This window comes from Macaca nemestrina, chromosome 1, assembly GCF_043159975.1.
Source record: "Macaca nemestrina isolate mMacNem1 chromosome 1, mMacNem.hap1, whole genome shotgun sequence".
NCBI classification, from domain to species: Eukaryota; Metazoa; Chordata; class Mammalia; order Primates; family Cercopithecidae; genus Macaca; species Macaca nemestrina.
This window is the reverse complement of record NC_092125.1, coordinates 158,449,954-158,476,933: the sequence shown is the minus strand read 5'-3', so window position 1 is coordinate 158,476,933 and position 26,980 is coordinate 158,449,954. Positions and strand designations below refer to the sequence as shown.

The 26,980-nt window shown below is 37.7% G+C and overlaps 1 protein-coding gene across 1 annotated transcript; it reads left to right on the top strand.

Moving 5' to 3' along the window:
- Nucleotides 1-26,980, top strand: LOC105482656 (LIM homeobox 8). Its single transcript, XM_024793096.2, has 9 exons — nucleotides 1-159; nucleotides 2,062-2,151; nucleotides 2,562-2,723; nucleotides 6,416-6,537; nucleotides 8,570-8,790; nucleotides 9,297-9,400; nucleotides 14,121-14,216; nucleotides 22,347-22,530; nucleotides 26,266-26,980. Exons 1-9 carry the CDS (start codon nucleotides 79-81, stop codon nucleotides 26,340-26,342), a joined length of 1,137 nt encoding a protein of 378 aa, XP_024648864.1. The 5' UTR covers nucleotides 1-78; the 3' UTR covers nucleotides 26,343-26,980.

Here is a 26,980-nt window from a genome sequence, read left to right as displayed (position 1 = left end):
GGGGCGGGGGAGATCGGCAGACACCGACAGCCTCTGACCCTCTGGAGTTGGTATGTGATAAGCAGCCCTAGCAGTGCCATGTATTGGAAGAGCGATCAGATGTTTGTGTGTAAACTAGAAGAAAAGGACGTGCCGGAGCTGGCAGTTCCCCCTGAGAAGGTGAGCGAGCCGACGCCTGGCCAGACCCGCTGAATCGCAGTGTCCTTGAAACTAGAGTTGTTTGGGCTCCTAAACGAGGTTCAGAAACTACCTGTAACGGCCTCATCTTCAGACCTGGCAATTTTTTTTTTTTTATTTTTTTTTATTACGTAGTAGCGTTAGTCAGTAATCATTGCACTCCCTCCCCAAAAGCTCACTTAACCTGAGACAAGGAGACTGTAATTTGGGACATGAAGCCTCGAGCCTAAGGCGCTCTCAGGTCCGTGTGAGTCGTGCTTTTGTTCTGTTTGCTGTGGTGATCGTGGCTGTCCGGGAGAGTGGGTCGGGAGGACTGGGCGGTTGTCGGTGGAACCGGAGACCCGGCTCGTTTCGCTAGGATGCCCGCGGACACTTGCTGGCTCTGAGGCACACCTCCCTCTGCGGGGCTCCAGAAAGGCCTCTGGGATCCCAGGGTTGGCCGGGAGAGCCATTTTACCTAAAATGCCAAAAGAAAACCGCAGGGCACAAAACGAGTCACGCGGTTTGTCTGAGTAGACTGGGGAACCTGACAAGCTCTCACCTCACTCTGGAGGCAGGACCTATGGGTATTTGGTGTTTTAAGTTTGAAATCATCGGCAGCCTGAGTGCCTCAGCAGGACCCGCGCGAGGCGCCCCTGACTATTTCTTTGCTCCGAAGCTGGTTGGGGACACCAGGCGAACACCGAGCTGTCCGGCTTAAACGCCCTTTGTGTGTGAGGAAGCAGCCTCAGTGCAGCTACGGTGGGTCCCGCGTAGGGGGCGCACCCCAGAAAGGGAGGGTCTCGGCCTAGGGTCCTGGAGGCCCCCAGGTTGGTATCTTGCCTGGTGCTTCCAGAGGGAGGGAGAAGGGGAGGCGAACAGTCAGAAATGCAGAAATGTGAGCGGCTCGAGTTCGGGGGACCCATCCGCCCCCGAGCTAGAGTTTTTGGAAACGAAAGCAGTCTAACCCCAGAGACGCTGCGTTCTCGTTTAAGAACAAAACTCTTGCAAATACTTAGAAACACTTGAGTAACGCGCGTTGTTTCTTTAAAACATTTTGTCCGAGGTTGCGTGAGTTCTTTTAATGGCACAAATTAAATTCAGCTGGATATTTTCCATTATTCTACCCGCTTTTTGCGCTGGTTAAAAATAATCCTTTAGTAGCTCAAATGTTGACTTACTGAGCAATAAGTGGCAATTTACACCTTAAAGAAACGAGTGTAAATCACTCGCGACTCTAATTGCTGTAAGTTTACGAAAGAGCTGCTGGCGCGGTTTAATCTGAAGCATTTTCATTCAAATTGTCATCGGAACAAACACCAGGCTTCTTAAATCCCGCTGTAATTAGCTTTCAAGTATCCTATTAAACCTCTTCACCTTTCGGGCTATCCTATTCAAAAAGCCCCCTTTTAAAAAATATATGTGTCTTGCTCTTTTAATTGAGGTTATTAAAGAAATCAAGTTTCTTCTCCCACCCCTTCTCAATCCTCTTTTCTTCTCTCGCACTCCACCTCCCCCTGCCCCGCACCCCCTTTAGCCCGGTGTTCCCCGCTCCGCTATGATTGACATCTGGAAAGAAAGCGCTTTGTGCGGGGATGATTGTTATTAACTTGTTATCCCCTGCGGGGGGGCGGGGAACCGAAGTGCCCGGGGACCCAGAGCCCGGGGAGCGCCGATGCGCTTCGGGCCAGCTACCGGCGCTCGGGTGGCGGCCGCCAGCGGCCAGCGAGGGAGCCTGCGCGCCAGCCCTCCTGCGGCGCCCGGGCTTAGGCGCCGTGACGGCTGCACGCGCTGCCCGGCGCTCTGAGGGCCTTCATTAGCTCGCTCCCCGCGCCGGGGCTGGGGCGCACAGGACGCTCGGAACTTCTGATCTGTTTCTCCATACTTTCTCCCCCTCCTACTCAGCAGTGCCAGGGGCTCATGTCGGAGGAGTGCGGGCGGACTACAGCCCTGGCGGCCGGGAGGACTCGGAAAGGCGCCGGGGAAGAGGGACTGGTGAGTGCGGAGGGGCTCGGGTGCCCGCAAGACTGCCCGTGGGGAGGCGGGGCAGGACGAAGGGCAGCTGTCCCTGCGCTCCGTCCAGGGCCCAGCTGGCCTCTCCCGCAGCGGACGGAGGACGGGGCGGGGAGGGTCTGGGTGGGGTGGGAAGCTTAGCTGGCCGGCGAGGAGGGCAGGACCGCAAGACTCCTGGGGTCCGAAAAGGTCAGGGGTCGGCAGCCCCGGCGGGTGCGTGGCCAGAGCTTGTACTCGGGGAAGAGGGCGAGAATCGTAACCTCAAGAAGCTGTGGGTGGGGTTGAGTGGCCAGAGGGAAGGGAGGGGAGGCGGTGGGGGCGCCCGTGTGGGTAGGTGGGATGCGAAGGGGAGGAGGGATCTAGAACCGCCTGCGCCTCGCGGTTTCCTGCAGGTGAGCCCCGAGGGAGCGGGGGACGAGGACTCGTGCTCCTCCTCGGCCCCGCTGTCCCCGTCGTCCTCGCCCCGGTCCATGGCCTCGGGCTCCGGCTGCCCCCCTGGCAAGTGTGTATGCAACAGTTGCGGCCTGGAGATCGTGGACAAATACCTTCTCAAGGTAAGACAGGGCCTCGGGCGCGAGGCCCAAGGGGACGCGGGCTTAGCGTGGGAGCTCTGGGAAAAAAGTAATGTTCCTCCCACCAACCTTTCCGTTCAGGTTCTGGATGGAGGTTGTAGGTTTTCGCAGAAAATTAGCCCAGTTTAGGGCAACTCATGCGGTGAGATAAAGTGAGAAGAAATCCCAGACTCTTCTACGTCGTTGCAAAACAGCTAATATGTGACACATCCTGGTGTGGATGCGCTGGAGTCAGCCACCGACTTGTAGTGGAAGGGAAGTGGAAAAACCCTTATCCATTCTGAGACGGAAACCTGCTTAGTTATTTTTTACCCAGCCCCGCATTATTCCTTTCTTAAACATCTTTGTTTCCTCTAAACGGACTGCGGTCTCTCCCCGCCAGTAACGTCCACGCCCATGCCTGCTTAGAAGAATTTTAAGTCGGTATGTATTAACTGATTCCCCTTTGCAGAGTCTCTTTTGGTGAGAGCCACTGTAAAGTAGCTTAAAGGATCTTTTCTGGACAAATTTTAAAAATACAGTCCTATGTTTTTTACAGTTACCTGAGGTTTTTGCAAAGTTAAAGTTTATAGGTGCATTTAAATAAAAACCATTTCAATACCTTCCTGCTCTTATTAAGGTTTAATACTTCTAGTCCACTCAATGCCGTCATCTCGAGTGCTTGGGGAGAAAATGGAAATTGATGTAAAGTTAGACACACACATCCTGGGAAGAAGTGTTTCAAGTGTGTTTTGAGAGTTGATTGTCTTAATTTGTTTTACTTTTCTCTTAAAATATTGGGAAATTTTAGATTAGAAATTTTGGCAGGCCACAGTTATCCACCTCAGTGCAGACAGGATCATGGTCCCATGTGTCTTAATCAGAATATCATGGGGTTTCAACTTAAATAGCTTTTTAAAACCGCTGTTTAAAATAATGGTCTCTCCTACACTGAATTAGTAGCAAAACAGTTCACTTTCTATTCTCTCCCCACCCTGCTTAGGTTTTCAAAAGGAATAATTATGGAGAGTATGTATTCAAAATTCGTGTTAATGGGTTTCTTTAAGTTTCTACCTCAACATAAAAAGCTTCTTCATCTGTAAAATGGGAAGGCTACCCTATAGATAAAACCTAGACAAAATGCCAAAAGAAGTTTTGGTAAAAACATTTAAAAATGACTAAATCAATCTTACTTGGTGGTTGATTCTTAAAGTTGGCAAATTAACATTGGCTTTCTCTTTAAATCTGCATTCTTGAGATCCCACTTTCCATGTTGCTAAAACTGAGCCTTTTGGATATTGCAAAATCATCTTTTGGGTTAAAACTAGCATCTTATTTTTAATGAGCCCTCTCGATAATTGCCGTAATCTTTAAGAATGTTTCTGAGTAGACCTATGAAGGCTCTAACACTTCACAGCAGAGAAGATATAGAAGAGTTGTGAAGTGACATTTAACACACCCTCTGAAATAGATAATAGTTTCTAGTGTTAATCGTGTGTGTGTATATATGTATATATATACACACATATCTTTGTATTGTATAACAATCTAAGTTAAGTGAGTTACATAAAGCTTTCCTTTGTAATAGGGCAGGAGTCCTGCCAATGAAGTCTTCCATATGCAGTGTTATTGTACCACTTCTTGTATTCTTTAGTGTGTAAGTTCTAAAGCTTGATACTATATGATTGACAAAAACTGAATTATTAACTTTTTTTTTCCATTTTGAGTACTTCCTGCAGATAAGTTTGAGTTTAACTTGAGTCACTGTTTTTTTTTTTTTTAAGTTAGACCTAGTATAGAAATATTATTTGAGGGTGTAACTAATATAGAAAAACACTATCTTGCAAGGCAAATAAAATGGAGTTAGAACAGAAAAGTATGACAGGAGTTAGAAGCATCTATTGCCTTGTTTAATACTTCAGTGCTCTGTCCTTTGGGTAGGTTTTTCTGGCTTGGTCCAAGTTATATGTTTAGACATGTACAGATTAGATCAATAGTAGGTTTATAGTCTCCAGAATCTCCTCTCCACCTTACTTTACTCCCTAGCAAAGAAATTGAAGATAAAGAGACATTTTAGGGGGAAAGTAAACTTTGAAAAAAGGTGACAACCAGGTCTGGCTTTAGAAGGGAGTAAGAGAGAGGCCATGGCTCTTGCCCTAAATAAAGCCTTGCTTTAAAAACAAAACAAAACAAAACAAAATCCTGGGTAAGACTGAAATAGAGAAGGCCCTAAACAGTGGAATTTTAAAGGAAGCCTGTTTTTCTAAAGTTTATACTGATTGGTTCCATTTTAGGAAAAAAAAGAGGAAAATACTTTTTTATTTCCAAGATAGTATTCAACATTGTTAATATTATTTATTCCAGTTTCCTCAGATTTATTTCTGTTTTCTTTGTTATTTTAAATATTGTCTATAGTGAGCATGTAAGTTCTAAGTTCTTGTAAAGACTAAAACTTTTCAAATGTCATCAAAATGAGACCCTCATTAATGCTTTGGAAAGAGACACATAACTGTAATTAGAAGTCTGTAAAACTTTCAGCTTCGAAGTACCTTTTATATATCAGAGAAAAACATGTTGAACAGTAGTTCTAATTTGATAGACACGTAGTCTTTATTATGGAATAGTTGAGCAAAAACCATATCTCACAGTCATTTATTTTCCTATTTTAGTCATTGGATCCATTTTTAGGGTGTAATTGGTGTTTTTGTATGTTACTGTTCTTTTACATGAAATTCAATTAAGCATAAATCAGGTTCTTGTGTCCACTTAACAAGAGCAAACTTTGGGAGCCTGCATTGGATGCAAGCCAGTTCTGTCTAATACACATCTTCGTAATCCAGGGCTAAAGTTGTAGCTCTTATAATATAATGGCAACAGTATAAAGTGAGAGTAATTATGACTTGTTCCCTGGATTGAAAGTATTTCAGGTTCCTATTTAGAAAGTATAAAATACTGACCTTATTAAATACCATCTTATATTTTACTACTTGAAGTGTAAGTGGAAAACAATGATTGGGTGCTTTTTTAGAACCACTTATGATTAAATTTATTTTTTTCTCCTGTAGCCAAATCAGTAAGCAGTTTTACCAATATACTTTACTACTTACTTCTATTGTTTCTGTACAATGTTTAATGTTAGAAGAGAGCACAGGTTTCTGCTACATCAACAGTTAAATTTATCTGAGCAATTTCTGTCCTGTATGGGTAACTATCTCACAAAACCACGTTTTCACTTTCTTTATTGCTCTGTTTAGGGAGTATACAGTTTATAATTATTTAGCCAAAAAATAGGTTGAGAGAGTGTTTGTCTTCTTTAACTACAAGGTTTCATGGTGGGAAGAACTTGGTAAAATATAACAAAAAAACCTGCATGTAGGACTTTAAAGTAACCAGATTATTCCCTGTGTTCATAAAGATTCCATTTAAGAAAGAAAGGAAAAGCAACCTGAATTCTTCAAAGGAATAGAAAATATTATAAACACAAAATGTGGCACATATTAGTATAAATTTTTGGTTGAGGTCTAAAAGATAATTATGTCCAGATACATGTTTATAAAAATGACACCTTTTGGATGAAAACATTCAGAGCATGTGTTAATATATTAAGGGGCCAGTTTTTAAAATTGCCGAATACACAAAACCAATGAATACTTTTCTTAAATATGGTATTACAGTGGCTTCTCTTCCCATCACAGGTGAATGACCTATGCTGGCATGTCCGGTGTCTCTCCTGCAGTGTTTGCAGAACCTCCCTAGGAAGGCATACCAGCTGTTATATTAAAGACAAAGACATTTTCTGCAAACTTGATTATTTCAGGTATGCTATGAAGCTTTTTCTTAGTAGATACTGGAAGAAATTGTTATGCAGAGAGGCTTTTGTAATAGGCTTTTTCTTGTTCAGTTTTATTTAATGAAGCCCAGTTTTTCATATTTAAGAAATTTCAAAATGAGGGTGCTTTCATGTTTGAGATATAATGTGTATACATAAGCATGTTTATCCTTTTTAGGAATTCAGTAGACAAAAGTTAATTTTAAATAATACTTTCACTTTGGGGAGTGAAAGTTTGAGGCATTACAAACAGGGAAACTTTTTTGCTGTGCATAGGCAAAAAGTATGAAAAACAAGATGACTTATGATGAAGCCCCTGTTTGGTGGGAATGGTTAGATGAAATAAAATCATTATGGGGGAGAAAAATCAAGATTTTGTTATGCTTTTACCAGTTTACCATAGAATGATCCCTACTTATAAACCTATACAATTCTAAGGGTTTGGACACCATGATAAACCATAGTATTCAGAAGAATTGACCATTCTTGTATAAATACACCAAATCTAATTCTGCCTCAAACTATTTATTTTGTCCAATCTTCAGTTTCTGAAATTAGATGAGATTTTAGATGAGATCTGAAATTAGATAACATTTTCTCTGTGTGATCTCTCCATAGTTTAAATGTAAAGTTTCTTCCAAGATATAATTCTGTATGAACAACTGTCTAGAAATTAAAATATTTCTCAAGAATGACTTTTAAAAATTATAACATATTTTCTTTATTTACTTTTCTAAATGAAAAAATGTTCATTGTGATGGGGAAACTAATACTATATAGTAAAGGTTGTAATACTAATTATGTTTATACTCCATTTCAAAAAATGATTTCAAAGAGTTTAGTGATTAATTTGAATAAAAATTGCTAGGTAGTTTAAAATAATTTATGAGACCTAGAGTCTTTTATAAAATCACAGAATTTTATAATTACCAAAAAGGCATATTTCTCAGCAGGTTTACTTTTCATTATTTTAATATTAGTAATAATTTGCTTCCTCATTAATTTGGGATAGGCTAATCTTAATTTTTTGTAGTAACTTAAAGCCCTTTGAAAGGTTTGGTTTGAAAGATTCGACAAGTGAAAGTCTAGTTCTTTAGGATTTTTAAACTCCTTGCTTCATGTCGTATTATATTGTGAAATTTATCTTTAGAATTCTATTTTTCAGAGTAACTAAAAAAACAAGTGGTAATAACTTTAAAGATATATCTATCAATAAATAGATACTGACTAATCTAGTGTGATTTGGACATGCAGGGCCATGACTGTGATTGTGATAGGAGACATGACAAAGAGTTTCCAGTCATTCAGGCTGTAAGAAAAAAAGAACTATTTACATATAACTTTGGTATTTTAAGATTGACCTGCATTTAATGTCCAGTTAGGACTCTGAAAATTAAGAAAATATTTCCTTCCTCCTATGGAGAGCAATACAATAGCTTTTTCACCAAAGGAAACATTTCTGACTTTTCCTTTCTCACCCATGAGGGTGAAGAATTTCTGTTATGTACATTCTTTGATAATTCCAACATTAAATATTTATGTATTTTAACATCCTAAAAATAATATTTAAATCATTTTTAGTCATCTTAACTCGGTTTCAAGAAGTCATTATATCTTCAGTGTTTCAGTATAAATATCTTCAGCATACTTTTGTACTTTTAGATTTTCAGTCTGCAGAGTGTGTGTGTTTATCTTGATTCTTTAAATTTGTAAATGTACTGATATTTGATACAACAAAAGGAATTTTAATAATCATTTTAAAAGAAAACTTCGATCTTCTTTTAGAGGAACAGAGGAAAGGTCTTATTTTTATAAACAGGTTTGAGTTGTGACCCTGTCTCATCTTGATTGCTTACTATACTGACGTTTAGAAGAATAACTGATTCTTGTTTCATTCTCACAATATTTAAATACTTAGATTATTTCAATGGCATAACATAATGGGCTGGTTTAATATTTGAATGATGAATATCTCACCAGGCATTAAAATATTTACCTTCTACACCTCTATTTAATGTAGAAGGTATGGAACTCGCTGCTCTCGATGTGGGAGACACATCCATTCTACTGACTGGGTCCGGAGAGCCAAGGGGAATGTCTATCACTTGGCATGCTTTGCCTGCTTTTCCTGCAAAAGGCAACTTTCCACAGGAGAGGAGTTCGCTTTGGTGGAAGAGAAAGTCCTCTGCAGAGTGCATTATGACTGCATGCTCGATAATTTAAAAAGAGAAGTAGAAAATGGTAAATATTTACTTAAATACTTTTGAGTCTTTTGAGACAGTCAATACAGGAATAAAAATAACTTTTCCTAAGGTAATCTTAATGCATTATTTTGTACAACGTAGAAGTGTGGTAAAACTCATTAAGTACTCTACTGTTCATGATGGTCTCTATTTGTTTATTTACAAGGAAAGCCATGGTGTATGTATTAGTTTTGTGCCACATTCTCAGGCCGCAGCTTTGAATTAGGATTTTGCTTTTCTTTTTGTAAATAGTTGTTGTCCTGTATTTGCTGGGCCTTAGATATGTGCTTCTAACTTTTTGAACTTTTCACTAAATATACAAGCCTCTAAATGGAATATGTTTTGTACAGTATATCTGTAGTATGTTTTAAAACTTAAGGGGTTTTGCCATCTAGAAAACATATACAGTTACACAAAAAGCCAAGAGATATAAGAAACCTGTTATTGCAAGATGGGTGTACCCATTTGAATTACAAACATATATAGTATGTTTTTTAAATTCAGGTAATGGCATTAGTGTGGAAGGTGCCCTCCTCACAGAACAAGATGTTAACCATCCAAAACCAGCAAAAAGAGCTCGGACCAGCTTTACAGCAGATCAGCTTCAGGTAAGCATTAACAATGAATTTTTGATTTTGAAGCCCCTCCCAACCAAAAAAAAAAAAAAGCTATCTCTATGCTGACTAAAAACATTTTTATATTTTCTAAAAAATTAGCCTATGTGTTTTATGAAAACTAACTTGGTGAATATATGAAACCATACTTATTGCCCTAAAGTGTTTGTCGGTATTTCTGGCATCATAATATGATATGAAATAGTCATTCAAGCATTGTTTCCCTGGGGTCTATTGGTATCAACATCAAAGTGGAAACGAAATATTTTGTCTTGACTTCCTGATTACATCATTCTGAACCAGACATTTATATTTCTACACATAATTGCAATGGAATACAAGATATTTTGAGACTCTGAAGAGATATACATGTCCAATGTGAGTCTATGGGACACTAATGTGTTAGTCTTTTTAACAAACTGCAGTGAGTCATTTAATGAACACAATTGTATGGTTTTTGTGTAGGAAATAATTGAATGTGCCTCAAAGTTAACAGGAAACTACTGGTTGACTACAGTTGAGCGGATTCCTTTATGGTTTTAAAGGTGGTAAAGGGAGTACTTCTATAATTTGATGTTAAAGGTTTGTTGTGTCCCCTGAAAAGGGTGGGATTTTTTTGAGCTTAGTTGCCCTAAATATGATTTCCATAAACTTGATTTATACTAATTACAAAATAATTAAATTACTCCTTGCTTTATACACCTATGTAATGATTCCTTCTGGCATTTTTGCAGATAATGAAATCATATTTTCTAAAAGATTAATGTGAATGAGGCATTTGTTGCATGTTAAGGAAAAGTAACATTTGTTGAACACCTACTACACTGCTGGGGGCCTTATACATAGTATCCATCTTAGCTCAGACTTTAAAGGACATTTATGCAGTGTTAACAAATGAATAAAAGTAACTTTTTCAAAAATCACATTTAGTATTCTAAGACCTGCCAGTATTTAAGATGGATACAAGTGTTTCAAGAGAGAATTTTTATTTTGAGATTGATTTAGGAAAGAAACCTTGATGCGACACACATATTCCAAGGGAACATGGCAGTAGGAAGCACTCTAGCATTAAAATCTAGATCCATTCAGAAGAATTTTCCAAATGGATGATTGTTTTAGATTTCTTAATTTAGGCATAAATTAGATTTCTTAATTTAGGCATAAAGTACATAGTCAATAAGTAATGAATGAAAGATAAGGCAATTGAAAGAAATATCTCTGTTTGAGCCTTGCTTTCTGGGTTCTTCACTGGATTATAATGAAGATCACACAATGCCCTAAGTCAGAAGATGAGAGTACTTCTGAGAGACCTGGAAAAATACTCAGTCACTAAAGGCGGCTAGCTAAAATAGAATCTCTAATATAATTCTGTTTTTACAATGGTCTGTTCCCATGAAGGACTGGCTATCATTTTAATAATTACAAGGTTGATAACTTTTATTGGATATAATAATTTATTATTAAAGTTATAATTGTGAAAATTTGAAACCACTGTAGGTAGACAATTTTCTATGGGAAAATAATTATAAATACTAATTAAATTAAATAAAATGGGAATAATATTTGTGGAGGTCCTTTTATGCCAAGTCCTATACCGGGCATTTATCTACATTATCTACTTTAACTTTTACAACAAACCTCATTCAAGAGTGCAGGAAGTCCTCAAGGCAAACCACCAAGGGAATGGCAGAGAAGAGATTTGGAACCTTCTCCTCAAACCTCTGGTGTCTTCATTTTGCTTGATCTTCCAGGAGGCCATGAATGGAAGTCTGTCTTATCAAAACTCCACTTAGTAAAAGCAGCAGCTAAAGCAAAAGAGTGAGATTTTGAATCTTGTAGATAGTCTTATGGTTAAACATGCATAAAATATTTAAGCCATGCATCATGGTAGGTAAATGTGATCTGAATCATAAGTTTTAAAAATTGTATATCAGAATGATAGGTTTTAAAAAATGAAAGCATATTACCATTTTCAGATTACCCATGAAAGCATATAGGTAATATGCTTTCAAAGTATATTCTCATTCAATATTTATTAGCATTTATCTTATGGAAGGGGTGGGTGAAACAAATGAGATACAATCTTTGTCCTAAAGTGGTCCTTTGTAATTTAGGAATCTGAAATAGATATTTTAAAATACCTTGAATCATAGATATTTTAAATGAAGAACACTTGAGTCATTTATTTTAGCCAGACCCTCTAATAAATCGGTATCCTTATTGTCAAACTGTGCTACCTTTAGGAATGCTGAATATTTTCAAGTAGAGCTTGAATTTGGCAAGATAATAAAATATTACACGTGACCAGTGAGTAAGTCAAGACTATCTAGTCAGTGCCTGCTTTGGACAGAGGAGAGTTAAAATGGAAGGGATAAATAAGAGAATTTCCCAAAATTATTCTTTAGAAATTTATGGGGAGAAAAAATAGTTTAAGACTCAGAGGATGTATTGGCAAATGGATTTCAAATACTGTCCCATTTGTAGAAATGATGTTTAAGGATTTCCTGCTAATATTATGGCTTGCTTATTCTAGGTAGAAGCACTTAATGATTATTGATATTAAACATGCCAAGGTTAGCTCCTGCTTTCATCTGTTTTCAGATCGAGTTGCTGCTATGCAGCCTCCTGACTTTTCTGGTAGATCTCCTGGCCTAAAAATGATGAGTGTCTACAGAGGCTCACACCTTGTCCATGTTAGAAGAACTTGGAAAAGGAGTGAAGTAGTTTTCATCAACATTAGTGCCTAGAGAATAGTGAAACTAAGTAGAAATTCAAAGTACCTCTTTTTTCTTTTTGTGTGTGTGACTAATTATTGATACTATTGAAAGGAAGAACAATCAACTCATCTTACTTTTCCCTTAGGATATTTCAATTCTAAATGATCAGAGTTGTTTTGCTTTACTCTTTAATGAGAAATTACTTCATTAAATACAATTTGGTTGCATTGTTAAATTTGTGACTTTAAAAATGCATTTATGAAAAGCATGAAGTTTCTGTTTTGTAAATTATTAATAATGACCTTATAAACAAATCCCCAAGTCTGTTCAACTTTTTTCTATTTGAAAAATTAAAAAACAAAGACATAATTTGCTCATTCTCTTTCTATTTGGGGTTATTACATGTCCAACTGCATAGAAACACAAGTCTATTTTCACAGGAAGATATCAAAGTAACACATTTGGAGTAGGAAAGAATGAATAAAGTGAACTGAGCAAGAATAAACTTTTAAGCCAATTCTGTCCTTTTGTAAAAGCAAAAAATCCATGTTCTGTTTACAGTGAGTCTGTAGATACAATGTAGCTAGATAGGAAGCCAAGAATACTTAATTCTAGAAGGGTAAATTTGTAAACCTCAAAATTTGTAAACCTCAGAAGGTTTCCCAGAACAATATTGGTCTTTTTTTTCTACACTGTATTTAGATTTTCCTTACATTGTCAAGTTTTACTCTGTCACAAACTCTTAACATACTCCCTGACAGAAAGGGAGTTTAACTCCTAGGGATATGAAGAAAAAGACATTCCCCTTGATCTCAAGGAACTCACTTTCCACTATGGAGATAGACTTGAAAACAAATTATTTAGCTACCCTGTGACAAGTGTAGTAGCAGAAGATAGCATTATACACGGAGCATAGTGCAGAATGCAATTAATTTTGCCTGCTGAAAAGAGTAGAAGCCAGCAGTGCTTGAGGTCTTTAGATAGATTGGTTACCCACATCCTATGCCTGTAGACAAGCACAGTCACACTGGGTGCCAAACTCCTCTCTCTCATTCTTCGTAATAATACATTTCTTACATTTTGTAATGCTTCCCTCAGTTTACTGACTTTTAATAATAGAATTCAAGTATCTCACTTAATTCTTATAATGATTCTCTTTTCTGAAGGAATTCAAAGTTTTTGACTTGTGCTTTTATTCCAGCACTCTCTCCCACTCTGCTCTTCTCCGTTTATCTTTTATTGTAGGTATTTATTGGCATGTCGGCATCTTTCTGCCAGCAAATTAAAACCAAAGAGTTTTGTTTCATGTTTCACTATCTCTTAGCACTTGGCATGGTGGTTTCAATCCAAAAGCTCACATCAGAATCACCTGTAAGCTTTTAAAATATATACATGTTTAGACCCTGGTAAATTCTTATTCAGTGGACTCTGGTGAGTGTCTCTTTTTAGACACTTTTTTTTTTTTTTTTTTTTTTTTTTTTTTTTTTTTTTTTTGCGTAGAGCTAGTGCTCAAAACCATGATGGGATCATTACAATGAAGTGGAATCCTTCTGTTGATGTGTATACTATTAGGTATTAGGGGCTCTGAACCTCTTTAGCTCAGGAAAGGTTGGAGACAAATGTGATATGATTTTTGTATTAAGTTTTCAAATGTTGGCAATTTTTAACAAAATGGAAAAAACAATAAATGAAACTCCTGCTATTTGATTTGTGAGTTATAAGATTGGAAGAAAAGGAAAGGTGAGCTTATTTTTAACAGCATAGTTGAGAGTTTTATGTTGAAATAGCTTTTTTTAAAGTTCTCAGCATAGCAACTTGTGTATAAATTTACAAAATATGCATTCATTTTCACTTACACATATTTCCCCATACTGATTTGCAAGTAATAAAAGTATCCCATGTTCTTGTGCATGTCTTATCTCTTATGATAAAAATGCAGGAAGAAGACCGAGCTGCTTGTTTTTAGCTATTTACTACATACATGTTTTAAACAACAGGTTATGCAAGCACAGTTTGCTCAGGACAACAACCCAGATGCACAGACACTCCAGAAATTGGCAGAAAGGACAGGCTTGAGCAGACGTGTGATACAGGTGATTACTTTTTTTTTTTTTTTAAGGTTTTTAAAAATAGATATCGGGTCTCCCTATGTTGCCCAGACTGATCTGGAACTCTTGAGCTTAAGTGATTCTTCCACCTCGGCCTCCCAAAGTAATGGGATTACAGGATGAGCCACCGTACCTGTCCATAGGTGATTAACTTAAAGGTCAATCAAGAGAAACAAAAAGTTCTAATTCTGGGTATTTATAAGTATGCATTGGTTTTTTTTTTTTTTTTTTGTATGTGAAGAAGTGTGAAAACATTACTTTCTTATTTTAAGTCTCTTCACATTCTAAATCAATTTTTTTAAAATGTAATGATTGTCCTGCTTGGGCTAGGCTATCATTTGTCAAATGAGTCTTTGTGCATCTTACTTCATTCAGTGCTCACAGCAACCCTAAGATCCTCAGGCTAAAAAAGTTCCAAGATAAATCTTGCTGTAAGGTCGGTGTTTTTTCCTACTTTTTCTATGATTGTGTGTGTGATGGCTGCTGATGGCCTCTGTCAAAGATCCAGGGAGAGGAGCTGGTGTAAATAAAGCTGGAAAGTGATGAATTCATGCAAGTTTTTTTGAAGATAGAATTTATGTTTGGAAATAGTGGGAAATGAAATTCTTGGAGTTCAAGTCGGAGAGGCCTGTGAATGCAGAGTTCTCTTCTGAGCAGGTAAATGCCATGATATGAGATTTTAGGAAGAAAGGGCTAGTCACAGCATATGGGAAGAACTGGAGTTCTATCTAGTCAGAGAGACTAGATAGAGGTAGGCAGTTTAGTTGGAATGCTGGAATGCCCAGCAAAGTAGTGTGGTTTTGTTGTTGTTATTTGCTTTTTTGTTTGTTTGTTTCTGAAGAGACACTTAACTGGGGTAAAATTCATTTCGGAAACTTTTTGAAACAGGGTCATGCTTGGCCTAGGCTGGAGTACAGTGGTGCAATCACAACTCACTGCAGCAACCTCCTGGGCTCAGGTGATCCTCCCACCTCAGCCTCCCAAATAACTGGGACCACAGGTGCACACCACCACGCCTGGCTAATTTTTAAATTTTTGTAGAGACAGAGTCTCACCATGTTGCCCAGGCTGGTCTCAAATTCCTAGACTCAAGCAATCCTCCTCCCTTGGCCTCCCAAAGTGCTGGAATTATTGGTAATGAGCCACCATGCCCAGCTGAGAAACATTTTATTGACTGAACACTGATGGCAGTTGATGGATGCTGGAAAGACAAGAAATATTTGGTAACTGTAATGGGGAAGCAGAGAGGTGTCTAAGAGTCAATGACTCTGCCAGGCTCAGTTGCTCACACATGTAATCCCAGCATTTTGGGAGGTCAAGGCAAATATGTCACTTCAGTACAGGAGTTTGATACCAGTCTGGGCAAGGTGGTGAAACCCTGTCTCTACAGGGGGAAAAAAAAAAAAAAAAAAAAAAAAAAAAACCCAGCCAGGCATACTGGTGTGTACCTGCAGTCCCAGTTACTCGGGAAGCTGAGGAGGGAGGGTCACGTAAGTCCAGGAGGTTGAAGCTGCAGTCAGTCATGATAGCACCACTCCACTCCAGCCTTGGTGATGGAGTAAGATCCTCTCTCAAAAAAGTCAGTGACTTATAAATTTGAAGTCAAAGTAATCTTGGGAATGGAGCCATTGACAGGAATGTGAAAGTCAAAAGAAAGCTGGATTGGAAGTTGGACCCTTTTAGCTGTGCTAATTATGCAGTGATGGTGGCAGTTAAGTATGTAAACAGGTATTTGAAAGAATGAACAGGACTCAAGCAAAGAGATCTAATGCCATGAAATTGGATAAGATCCTTTAGAAAGAGATCATGGGGTGTAAAAGGTGAAGAGTGGGTTTTAGAGAGCGGGGTAAGAGGTGCTATTTAAATGGGATGTAGTAACAGCCAGAGTTGAGGAAGGAGTCAGGTGGAGAAACAGCATGGAGGCTGAAGAAGTGGGGTAAATTCAAGAACGAGATGGCCAGCTGTGTCAAGATTATCAGAGAGACCAGGGAAATGGAAAATAATTTTATTTTATTTCATTTTATTTTATTTTTTCCAAGACAAAGAGTCTGTGTCACCCAGGCTGGAGTGCAGTGGCACGATCTCGGCTCACTGCAACCTCTGCCTCCCAGGTTCAAGCAATTCTCCTGCCTCAGCCTCCTGAGTAGCTGGGATTACAGGTGCATGCCACCATGCCCGCCTAATTTTTGTATTTTTAGTAGAGACGAGGTTTCACTATGTTGGCCAGGCTGTTCTCAGACTCTTGACCATGTGATCCTCCTGCCTCAGCCTTCCAAAGTGAGGGGATTACAGGTGTGAGTCACCGTGCCCAGCCAGAAAATAATTTTAAATAATACTGGAAGTTCAAAAAATTTAAGAAATGAAAGCAAGTAACCATAAAAGGCAAGAGGAAACTCAGGGAAGGGAAAGGTGAATGTCTTCATTGCACATATTATATTTTGTTTCTTAATTTGGGTGGTTGATACACAGGTACTTATTCTTCCGTAAGCCTAAAATGTTTCATAATTAACAAATCATCTGTACAAAGAAGCAGATGGAAAAGACCTGATGGTACTGCAGCTTCTCTAAGGACCTAGGGTTCCTAGTGTTTTAATTGACTGCAGGGTGATGAGGCTGTCTTAGGAGACAAGTTCTACCACTTCAGCAGTTTTCAGATATCCAGATTATTGTGCTTATTTCAGAGTGCCAAATTTTAAGAAGGGACTAATAAGCAATCTGAAAAACATACTACCTTAAAAGTTCCCAGGGTTGTGAAAGATTTAGATCATTCCGTAATATTAAAGGCAGCAGGGATATTTATCTGGAAATAAGGCCAGGAGATGGTAAAGGAAAGAGTAGGTGTCTTTAAATATTTGTGAAAAGCTTCCTGCAATGGAATGTAGAAAAAGGCACTGGTGTTCACTCACAATGAACTTTCTTTTTTTTTTTTTTTTTTTTTGAGACGGAGTCTCGCTGTGTCGCCCAGGCTGGAGTGCAGTGGCCGGATCTCAGCTCACTGCAAGCTCTGCCTCCCGGGTTTTTACGCCATTCTCCTGCCTCAGCCTCCCGAGTAGCCAGGACTACAGGCACCCGCCACCTCGCCCGGCTAGTTTTTTGTATTTTTTAGTAGAGACGGGGTTTCACCGTGTTAGCCAGGATGGTCTCGAACTCCTGACCTCGTGATCCGCCCGTCTCGGCCTCCCAAAGTGCTGGGATTACAGGCTTGAGCCACCGCGCCCGGCCCACAATGAACTTTCTCATTATTGCAAGGCTACACAAATGGCACCAACTACGAAGGAAGGTAGTGAGTTTCCTGTGCCTGGGAGTACAGTTTTGTTTGGGAGGTAGTTCAGACTCCATGGGCTAAAGGTTCCTTCTAATTTAAGACTCTGTATATTCATAACAATGGTAACTTCAGGTAAGTCAGATGCATGACTGTTATGTTTTATATCATTTTGAAGTTGGAAGCAAAGAAGGAGAGTTTTCTTAGAGCTTTTCATATTTGAAGGACTAAGGAACACAGGCAGACATCTGTCATGTAATTTCCAGGTATTTAGGCTACTAGTACTATGAGCAAGTTAACATTGTCCTATACCCTACCATTTGAAGAATATGTTTTGAATGTTGGCTTTCAATATGTTAGGGTTCAACATTAAATATTTTTGATATGATTCCAAAGGAAAGAGTACTAGCATGCATATGTGTATATTATTTGTATCTGTACATAGGCTTACTATATGTTGTAGCCCTTCAGAGTATTTTTTAAGAATTACTGTAATCTCAAATAGTAATCATACTTTCCCTCAGCCTCCTTCCTAGCATTGGGCACAATATTTTAGAAAGGTAAGAAAAAAGAGTTTTTATTACTAGACTTCTTCTAATTCTGATATGCAAACTAGATCGCCCAAAGATTAGGGGGAAACGGTGGTCTGGTACATGGAGAGTTTCACATTTCCTAGTTACAAATATGCTTAGTAAGACATTTGTAATAAAGCAGAGTGTTATTATACTGAAGTCAAAGAATAAAGATGAGTGATATTTTTCCCCCACACACTGCATCCAGATATAATCACTGTTCACATACTCTTTCAGATAAGTGAATTATGACTTTTATGTTGTGTAGAGACAGAGTAAAATATTGCTATTTCTTCCAATCAGTGTACTGGGAAGATCCTTCCATATTAAGATTAACATCATATTTATTGCCACATATATTGAGCATAGTACAATTTATTTAGTTTCCAATTTTTCACTATTATAAAATGCTGCCATGAGTAACATTGTATATCTACCTTGCATGCTTGTTCAATAGTTTCCTTAGGATAAATTTCTGGAAGTGAGGTTGTTGAGTCCAAAGATAAAACATGCATAGGGCCTTTATACAAACATGAAATTTCTTTGCCTTAGAATAATGAATACTGTTATTCTTTTACATCCTTTACAACTTAATAATTAGAAAAGAAAATCTCATTGATTTTATTTTTGTTTCTTATATTATCAATGAGCTTGAACACATTTTTTCATTTTTTAAGACCGTATATTTTTCACTCACTTTTCTGTTGGGTTATTTTCTCTATATCTTACTGATATTTATTAATCCTATCTGTCATGTTAACCTTTCACGGTTCATCAGTTTCCTTTTTATTTTTTCCACACAGAACATTTATGTTTCTGTGTGTTTAAATCTCCCAGTCTTTTGATAGTTTTGGCCTTTCTTTCTTTCTTTCTTTTTTTTTTTTTTTTGAGATGGAGTTTCACTCTGTCACTCAGGCAGAATCTCAGCTCACTGCAACCTCCGCTTCCCAGGTTCAAGCAATTCTCCTGCCTCTGCCTCCTGAGTAGCTGGGACTACAGGCGCGTGCTACCACGCCCAGCTAATTTTTGTATTTTTTTAATAGAGACGGCATTCACCAGATTGGCCAGGCTGGTTTCCACTCCTGACCTCATGATCCACCCTCCTCAGCTTCCCAAAGTGCTGGGATTACAGGTGTGAGCCATTGCTCCTGGCCTTTTTGTTTTGTTTTTTGAGATGGAATCTTGCTCTGTTGCCTAGGCAGGAGTGCAATGGCGCAGTCTCAGCTCATTACAACCTCCGCCTCCTGGACTCAAGCAATTCTCCTGCCTCGGCCTCCCGAGCAGCTGGGACTACAGGTGCTCGCCCCCACGCCTGGCTAATTTTTGTATGTTTAGTAGAGATGGGGTTTCACCATGTTGGCCATTCTGGTCTTGAACTCCTGAACTTGTGATCTACCACCTCAGCTTCCCAAAGTGCTGGGACTATAGGTGTGAGCCACCACTCCTGGTCTAGTTTTGGTCTTTCTTATGCTTCCCTGTCTAGAGAATACTTTGGCGTTGCTTTTTGTTTTCTTAAACTTTTATTGTTTCAATTATTTACACCTAAACTTTCATTTATCTGGCTTGGTTCCATGGGAGATAGGGTTTTATCTATTTTTTCTCTCTCTTTCAAATGATAAACTATTAGTTTTCCCTAAATCAGTGAACCATGCTTTCCCAATAAAATAAAATCCCATCTTTGTCATATACAAAATTATTATATTTGGCTTTTTGTCTGGGCTTTCTAAAGGTTTAATTCTATGCATTAGTATTTTGCTTTTCCATTATATCTACATGGCCTGATTTTAGCTTAGTTTATGATTTAGAACTCAAAAATTTTAAAGTAGTTACTCAGAAAATTGTAACTCTTGTTGGATGTTTGCAAAGCAGGAGGAAATTTTGTCAGTGAGGAGAGTCACAAGGACTTATATTTGATTCTGAAGCTGGGTAGCATTCATGCCAGAAGGAATTTTCTGATGTCTGGAATCTTAAACTATATTTTGGTCTACCAGTTACATGACACTGTGTTTGCAAACCTCCCTCTGCTTGATTAGCTCTGGATGATCTTTCCAAGAAGCTGCTTAATCAGTATTAAGATAGTTATTCTGCTGTTTATGTTATACCTTCTTCATGTTTATTTACAAAGTTTGAGGGTTTTTTCCAATCAAAAGATGATGTTTCTTTTGTTTTACAACTGTGTAGGTTCCATTCACTGTATAATTTATTGGAGACAAAAAGATACTTTGAAGAAGCTCTGGGAATCATAATGCAACATGTTTCAGGTTACATGTAGTCCTCTGGCATATGTGTCTTCTGGGGTCCCATAAGGGAAAAAGGCAGGTGGCAGCGGTTCCCCCTTACACATTGGAGAATGTTTGAGTAATGTCATCTTATTTAGGTGAGATTAGTGTTAGTAGTGACATCTATTGTTCCAGAGCCTGTGGGCAGAACTGTGGAGATTTGGGGTGTGGTCTATAGGTATCTCTGAGTCTCACTAACACTTCAGAGAACAGGGATGTGGAGGAGGCTGTGACTTGCCACTTATCTTCCTTGATACATGCCTAAGTCTTGTCCCAGAAACATTCCTTAGGTGCTACTTTTCAGCCTCCTGCTCAAGGCTATGTACCCCGCTAGATTATTAATTTTTATTCTTTTAGTTTTAATTACTCTTGAGAGTATACTTTGCCAGCCTTCTATTTTTCAATGCCAGGAGCAGGGTGTAGCTCTGAAGTAAGGCCAGCTTTTTCTTATAAATTCTTTGCAGCTTCCTTTTATTTCACATTAATCAGCCCTGATTGCCTTGTGCCATCAAGGCCCTACCACCAGCCTTGAACAGACTTATGCCCCTGATGTTTTCCTGGCCTCATATTCCCCGATCCCAAAATGTTCTCATACTAAGTTTTTATCCCTTCACCTCTCTTTCCTCTCATGACAGAGTTGTTTGGAGTGATGGAAAATAAGTGATACAGTATTTTAATGAAGTAACACTCTCTATGGTCAAGTTTTATCACCTGGCAGGGAATTCAAACACAGGCATATTAGCTACTGAAAGCCTTCTGGGCAGCCTAGACTTACTTGCCCTGACCTGGATGTAAAGCTCCACTTGCCCTGAATTTGCTTCTTTTATTTCTGCAGTAGAGTGGACAGCAGGGTGGTTAGCACTTTACATTTTGTGAACTCTCACCAGTGGATGTGTTTGTATTTAATTCTACTTAAATATTATGAGTTTTTTCTTATTATAGACCTGACTTAACACGCTTCTTAGGGAATAGCCTATGTATTCACCAAGAGAAATTGAACTCAGCAGGTTAAAATCTGACTGGAATAACTGAATCAAGAGGTTTGTAGAAAGCTTTAAGTTCTCAGTAGGGATTTTAGTCATTTGAACAAGGATTTGAAATAAGTCCAGCAGGTGCCTAAGAATACATTTAGTAGTCTTTTTTTAAAGTTCTGATTAAAAGAGCTTTTTCTGCTTTTCTTTTTGTCCTAAATGCCAGTAGTAAAACCAAGGAGATTTCTCTGGAATTCTTGAGGGCCCTTCCCCACCTTTTCTGGGGAAGATGCTGTTTTAGTATAGAATTGGATTTTATTTTTATTTTTTTAAAAATAAATATAATAGAGTTTGGGGGGTATTTTTGTTTTGGCTTTTTTTTTTTCTTTTTTTTTTTTGAGACAGAGTCTCACTGTGTCGCCCAGTCTGGAGTGCAGTGGCGCGATCTTGGCTCACTGCAACCTCCACATCTCGGGCTCAAGTGAGTCTCCTACCTCAGCCTCCCAAGTAGCTAGAATTACAGGTGCCAACCACCACGGCCAGCTAGTTTTTGTATTTTTAGTAGAGATGGGGTTTCACCATGTTGGCCAGGGTGGTACTGAACCCCTCACCTCAGGTGATCTGCCTGCCTCAGCCTCCCAAAGTGCTGGAATTACAGACATGAGCCACAGCACCCAGCCAAATCTAATAGAGTTTAATAATTGCATTCAAGAGGTACCTTTAACATCTGACCAACTCAAATTCAACAAACCAAAATCACTTAAGCAATTGGTCCCCTTTCCTACTTAAATAGAATTGGCTTTTAGGTAAATCACCAGAGAGCTATCAACTGAGCAAGAAAAATGACCACTGTTATTTGGACTAAAATGTTTCTTTTCTGTCTATAGAACTTTTATAAAAGATGATTTACATTTATGCTATGCTTGTGTGGTAGTGTGATTGAGGTTGCATTCATTTTTTAACTGGGTTGATAATGTGCTCAGAAGCTGGTGTGTAACCTACCTACTTCTGTTGCTTTTCTCCCTGCTCAGGTGTGGTTTCAGAATTGTAGAGCACGCCACAAGAAACATGTCAGTCCTAATCACTCCTCCTCCACCCCAGTTACAGCAGTCCCACCCTCCAGGCTGTCTCCACCCATGTTAGAAGAAATGGCTTATTCTGCCTACGTGCCCCAAGATGGAACGATGTTAACTGCGCTGCATAGTTATATGGATGGTAGGTATCCCAACATTTAACAGCTGTCTCCCAAGCAATCAACAACTGGTAACTTCCAATATTAGATAATTGATACAATTTGTATTTTGAAATATTACCTCAGTGGTAGCTAAAAATAATGTGGGGGGTGCAGTAGAGACAAAATTATCCAAACATTTTTATTTCTGTGATTACATTTTAAGAAAGAAGTTTAATACTCACTTTGCAGCTAAGATGCAAATATTAATAATGACTCAATGCTTGATCTTTACTTAGAGATTTTTTGTTTGTTTTTACTGGTAAATGTTTAAATACTTTATTTCCTGTGATCAGAGCAAGTGTTCACACTCAGATCTTTAGATGGGGGTTTAATAAGTTTTGTTAAATAATTGTTTTTTATTGAAGCAAATAATACATTTAGAAGGGTGCATACATAACTATACAGCTTGATGAATTAATAAAATGAATGTATCCATATAGATACTGCCCAAAGTAGCAGACATAATTAACATTTCAAAAGCCTCTCTTATGTCTCCGTCCAATTATTATCCTTTTCTCCCAAAGTAACATAGCACTGATTTCTAAAACCACCCTTTAGTTTTGCTCTTTTTGAACCATACAGAATGTATTATGTGTCTCACTTCTTTCAATTACATTGTGAGATTCACCTATATTATTGTGAGAATCAGTTATTTGTTTTCATTGTTATATAGAAATCCACTGTAGGAATATACCACAATTTATCCATTTCCTGGTTGATAGTTGCTTGTTTTTTTTTTTTCCAGTTTGTGCTTTTGTGAATATGCTGCTATGGACTTTATTGTACATGCTTTTTGTGCTCATTAATTCACATTTCTACTAGATATGTACCTGGGAGTGGGACATAAGGTCATGGGCTACACATATGCTCAACTTCAGTCATTCTGACAAACAGTTTTTCATAGTGGTTGAACCAGTTTACACTTTGACCAGTGGCAAGGTTCAAGATGCTTCACATCCTCACCAACACTTGGTATGGTGTAACTTCCTGATGTTAGCAGATTTGATGATTGTGTAGTGCAATCTTATTTTAATTTGCCTTTACCTGATGACTGAGCATTTTTTCATCAGGCATTTGTATATTCTCTTTTGTGAAGAGCTGTACAAGTCTTTTGTCTGTTGGCCTACTGGCTTGTCTTTATTATTTATTTAAATTGATTTGCTTTAGTTCTTGGTGTAATCTGCATATAAAGCTTTTTGATAACTGTATGTGCTTAGAATATTTTCTCCTACTCAGTAGCTTGGCTTTTTCTACTCTCTTAATGGAATGTTTCATTGAGCACAACTTCCTAATTTTAATGTAGTTTATTTCATCATTTTTCCTGCATGAGCCGTGCTTTTCTTGGTGACATGTGCAAGAAATTGTTTATACTCAAAGATAAGGAAGATATATCTTCTATGATATCATCTAGAAACTTTGTTTTACCTTTGATGTAAATTCAAATTCATTTGGAATTGAATTTTGTGTGTGGTGTGAGATAGAAAGTGAAGCTTTTCTGTTATGTTGATGAAAATAGAAAATGTCCAGTTTCTCTGTAGAGACACATTTGCCATAAATCAAATGTCCATATATTGTGTCAATTTCTGTACTTTCTGTTCTGTTAGTCTATTTTTTTGTTGCTACCTAATCATTCTAATCATACTGGGTCTATAGTTCTTAATATCTGATAATAAGTTTCTTTCTATTTCATTGTTATTCAAGTTTGTATTGCTCATTCTTGGCCCTTTATATTTTCATAAAATTTACCTACTTGTCAATTTCTACCCCAAAAGGGAAAACAATATTTTGATACAATCTATTATAGCAAATATATTGATCAGTTTTAGGAACTGCCATCTTAACAGTATTGCCTTCCATACCATGAAGTTTAATAAGTCTTTCCATTTATTTAGATCATCTTTAAGTAATCTCTTATGATTTAGAGTTTTCTGTTTAGTAATCTTGCACGTCTTCTGTTAAGTTTATCTCTAAGTATTTCTTTTGATTCAGTTGTAAGTGATATTTTCTTTGTATGTAGAAATCTGGGTTGGTATTTTCTTTCAGCACTTTGAAAATATGATTACCTTGTCTTCTGATTTTCATTGTTTGTTTTGCATATGGATAGCTAATTAACCTGGCTCCATATATTGGTAAAGTCAGCTCTTTTCCCTGTTGCTCCTTTTGAAAATAAATGTCTTTTTTCCTCAACTTTTTTCTTTGTGTTTGTCTTGAAAAAGTTTTATCATACTGTGCCCAGGTGTGCTTCTTGAATATGTAGTTTGATGTCTTTCATTATGGTAAATTCTCAGCTTTTGTCTCCTCAAATATTGTTTTTGTTCCTATGAAAAAATTTTCATGTTTTCTTCTGAACTATTTTTCTAGTTCACTAATACTCTCTATATCTAATATCCTGTTAAAAAAAATCTTCCACTGACTTCTTAATTTCATTTATTGTGGTTTTCAGTTTTAAGATTTCCATTTATATGCTGAAGTCGTCCATTTTGTCACTTTATCCTTATTTAAATTAAAGTTCATGTCTGATAACTCCAGTATCTGGATCTTTGGTGGGTCTATTTTGTTTTCTTTATTTTCCTCTTTATTTTCTTTCAAGTCATGTCTAGTTATTTGTCTTCTTAATTGTTATTGCATTTCAGATGTTGGGTATGAGTAACTAAAGATAATTTGAGGCTTTGGATGATATCTTCCACTAGAGAAGATTAGTTTTACCCCCAAGGTAGTCAGGATAGGGTGAAATCAATTTAATCCAATCAGGCACAAATCCTTAGGAGGGCTGGTATATTTTTGTTTTACTACTCCTTGGAGTTAGCTCTTTGGAATCACAAATGTATCCCTGTTTTGTTTTGTTTTATTTTGTTTTCTGTTGTTGTTTTTAACTAGGGCTTCTCCTCTTCAGTGGGCCCTGCTCTTTAATTTTTGTTTTTTACCACTCTGCCAAAGTCTAACTTCTGAATGCTCTGCTAAACTTCTCGGCCTATCAGACATTTGTTTTGTTTTAAATTGTCACTATCCTTGTGGGAGGAAAAGCATCCTCATTTTCTTTCCCTCCACTCTGGAACTTTGTAAGTCCTCACTCCTTAAGTGTCTTTCAGATGCCTTCAAACAGATTTTTAAAATTTTGTCCAGATTTCCTAGTTGGTCTCAGAGAAAGATTTGGTTTGAAGCAACATAGCCCTTGCTGAAAGCAGAAATTTCATTTTAAGTTTTGGTTAAATAAAAAAATCAGAGCCTGTAACATTGTTGCCATTTACTTATACTAGCATTAAAATTGTGTGTGTTCACATGAAAGACAGTAGTGTTGCCTGAGTCCAGTGTGTTTTGATGTATGCCTAGGGAGGAGGTAATTAAACATTAATGAAAGAAACTTGGGGAAGATCATCCTATACAAACACCTTCATGAGAAAGCTAGCAGCATCTCTGAAGAGGAACCCATGTCTTTCTAGCTTCAGGGTGAAGTGCAGTGAATGGGGTATGGATGGAGGACATTAAAGTGGCAAAATCTTGTGGCCCCAAATAAAGATTTGGGGGTAAAACTGTTCCTGGACTCTCACTATGCTGAATAAGTTAATGCTTCTGCTGAGGTCAGTGGAATGAGTGTAGCTTGGCACCCTCAGCTATAATGAGTGATGAAAACATTGCCTTGGATTGTTTTTGTTTGTTTATAAATCAGTTTTATTCACCCTACAAAACTGATCCACAAATTTCTTTCTATTTTGTAGCTCATTCACCAACAGCTCTTGGACTCCAGCCCTTGTTACCCCATTCAATGACACAACTGCCAATAAGTCATACCTAATTCTTTTTTCAGGGATAGACTTGATTAAGGATATAAATTCATCATTTATTATGTATAAAATACCATTGAAAAGATATTGCTGTTAATTTTTTATTTAACACCTAAAGCATTTCCAACATCACTTTGCTGCCCAGGTATGTATCTATAGTTGGCCTGCAAGACACTTTTATTGATTCTTCAATTTTGGTAAAACTTATGTTTACAAGAAGAAAACAAATCAAAACATTTTTTGTATTGTCTGGAAATAGTTCACTCTAGTGTGTATCTGTTAATTTATTTGTCATCAAAAGAGCACTTTGCCTAAAAGAAAGGACTGACAAGTGTGCAAAATGTTTACAGTCTTTTGTGAAATTGTAGTTTATCATTAGTTTGTACCTGTAAGTTATTGTTATAAATATTACCTGTATTTTTTGTTACATACAACTTTATACTTTGAAGCTTGTATCTGTGAATTCGCAACTGAAATTTATTTTGCCAATGTTTTCTGAATGAACTGAATAAAGCTTCTGTTGTAGCATGCCATGCAAACACATTATTGTGTTTGTGGTTGATGAATTATGGCTGTAAATAACACTATAGTTTAATAAGCCCGCCAGTCTGAGTTTATTAAACATTTTCCATTCTCATGAAAATTTCAA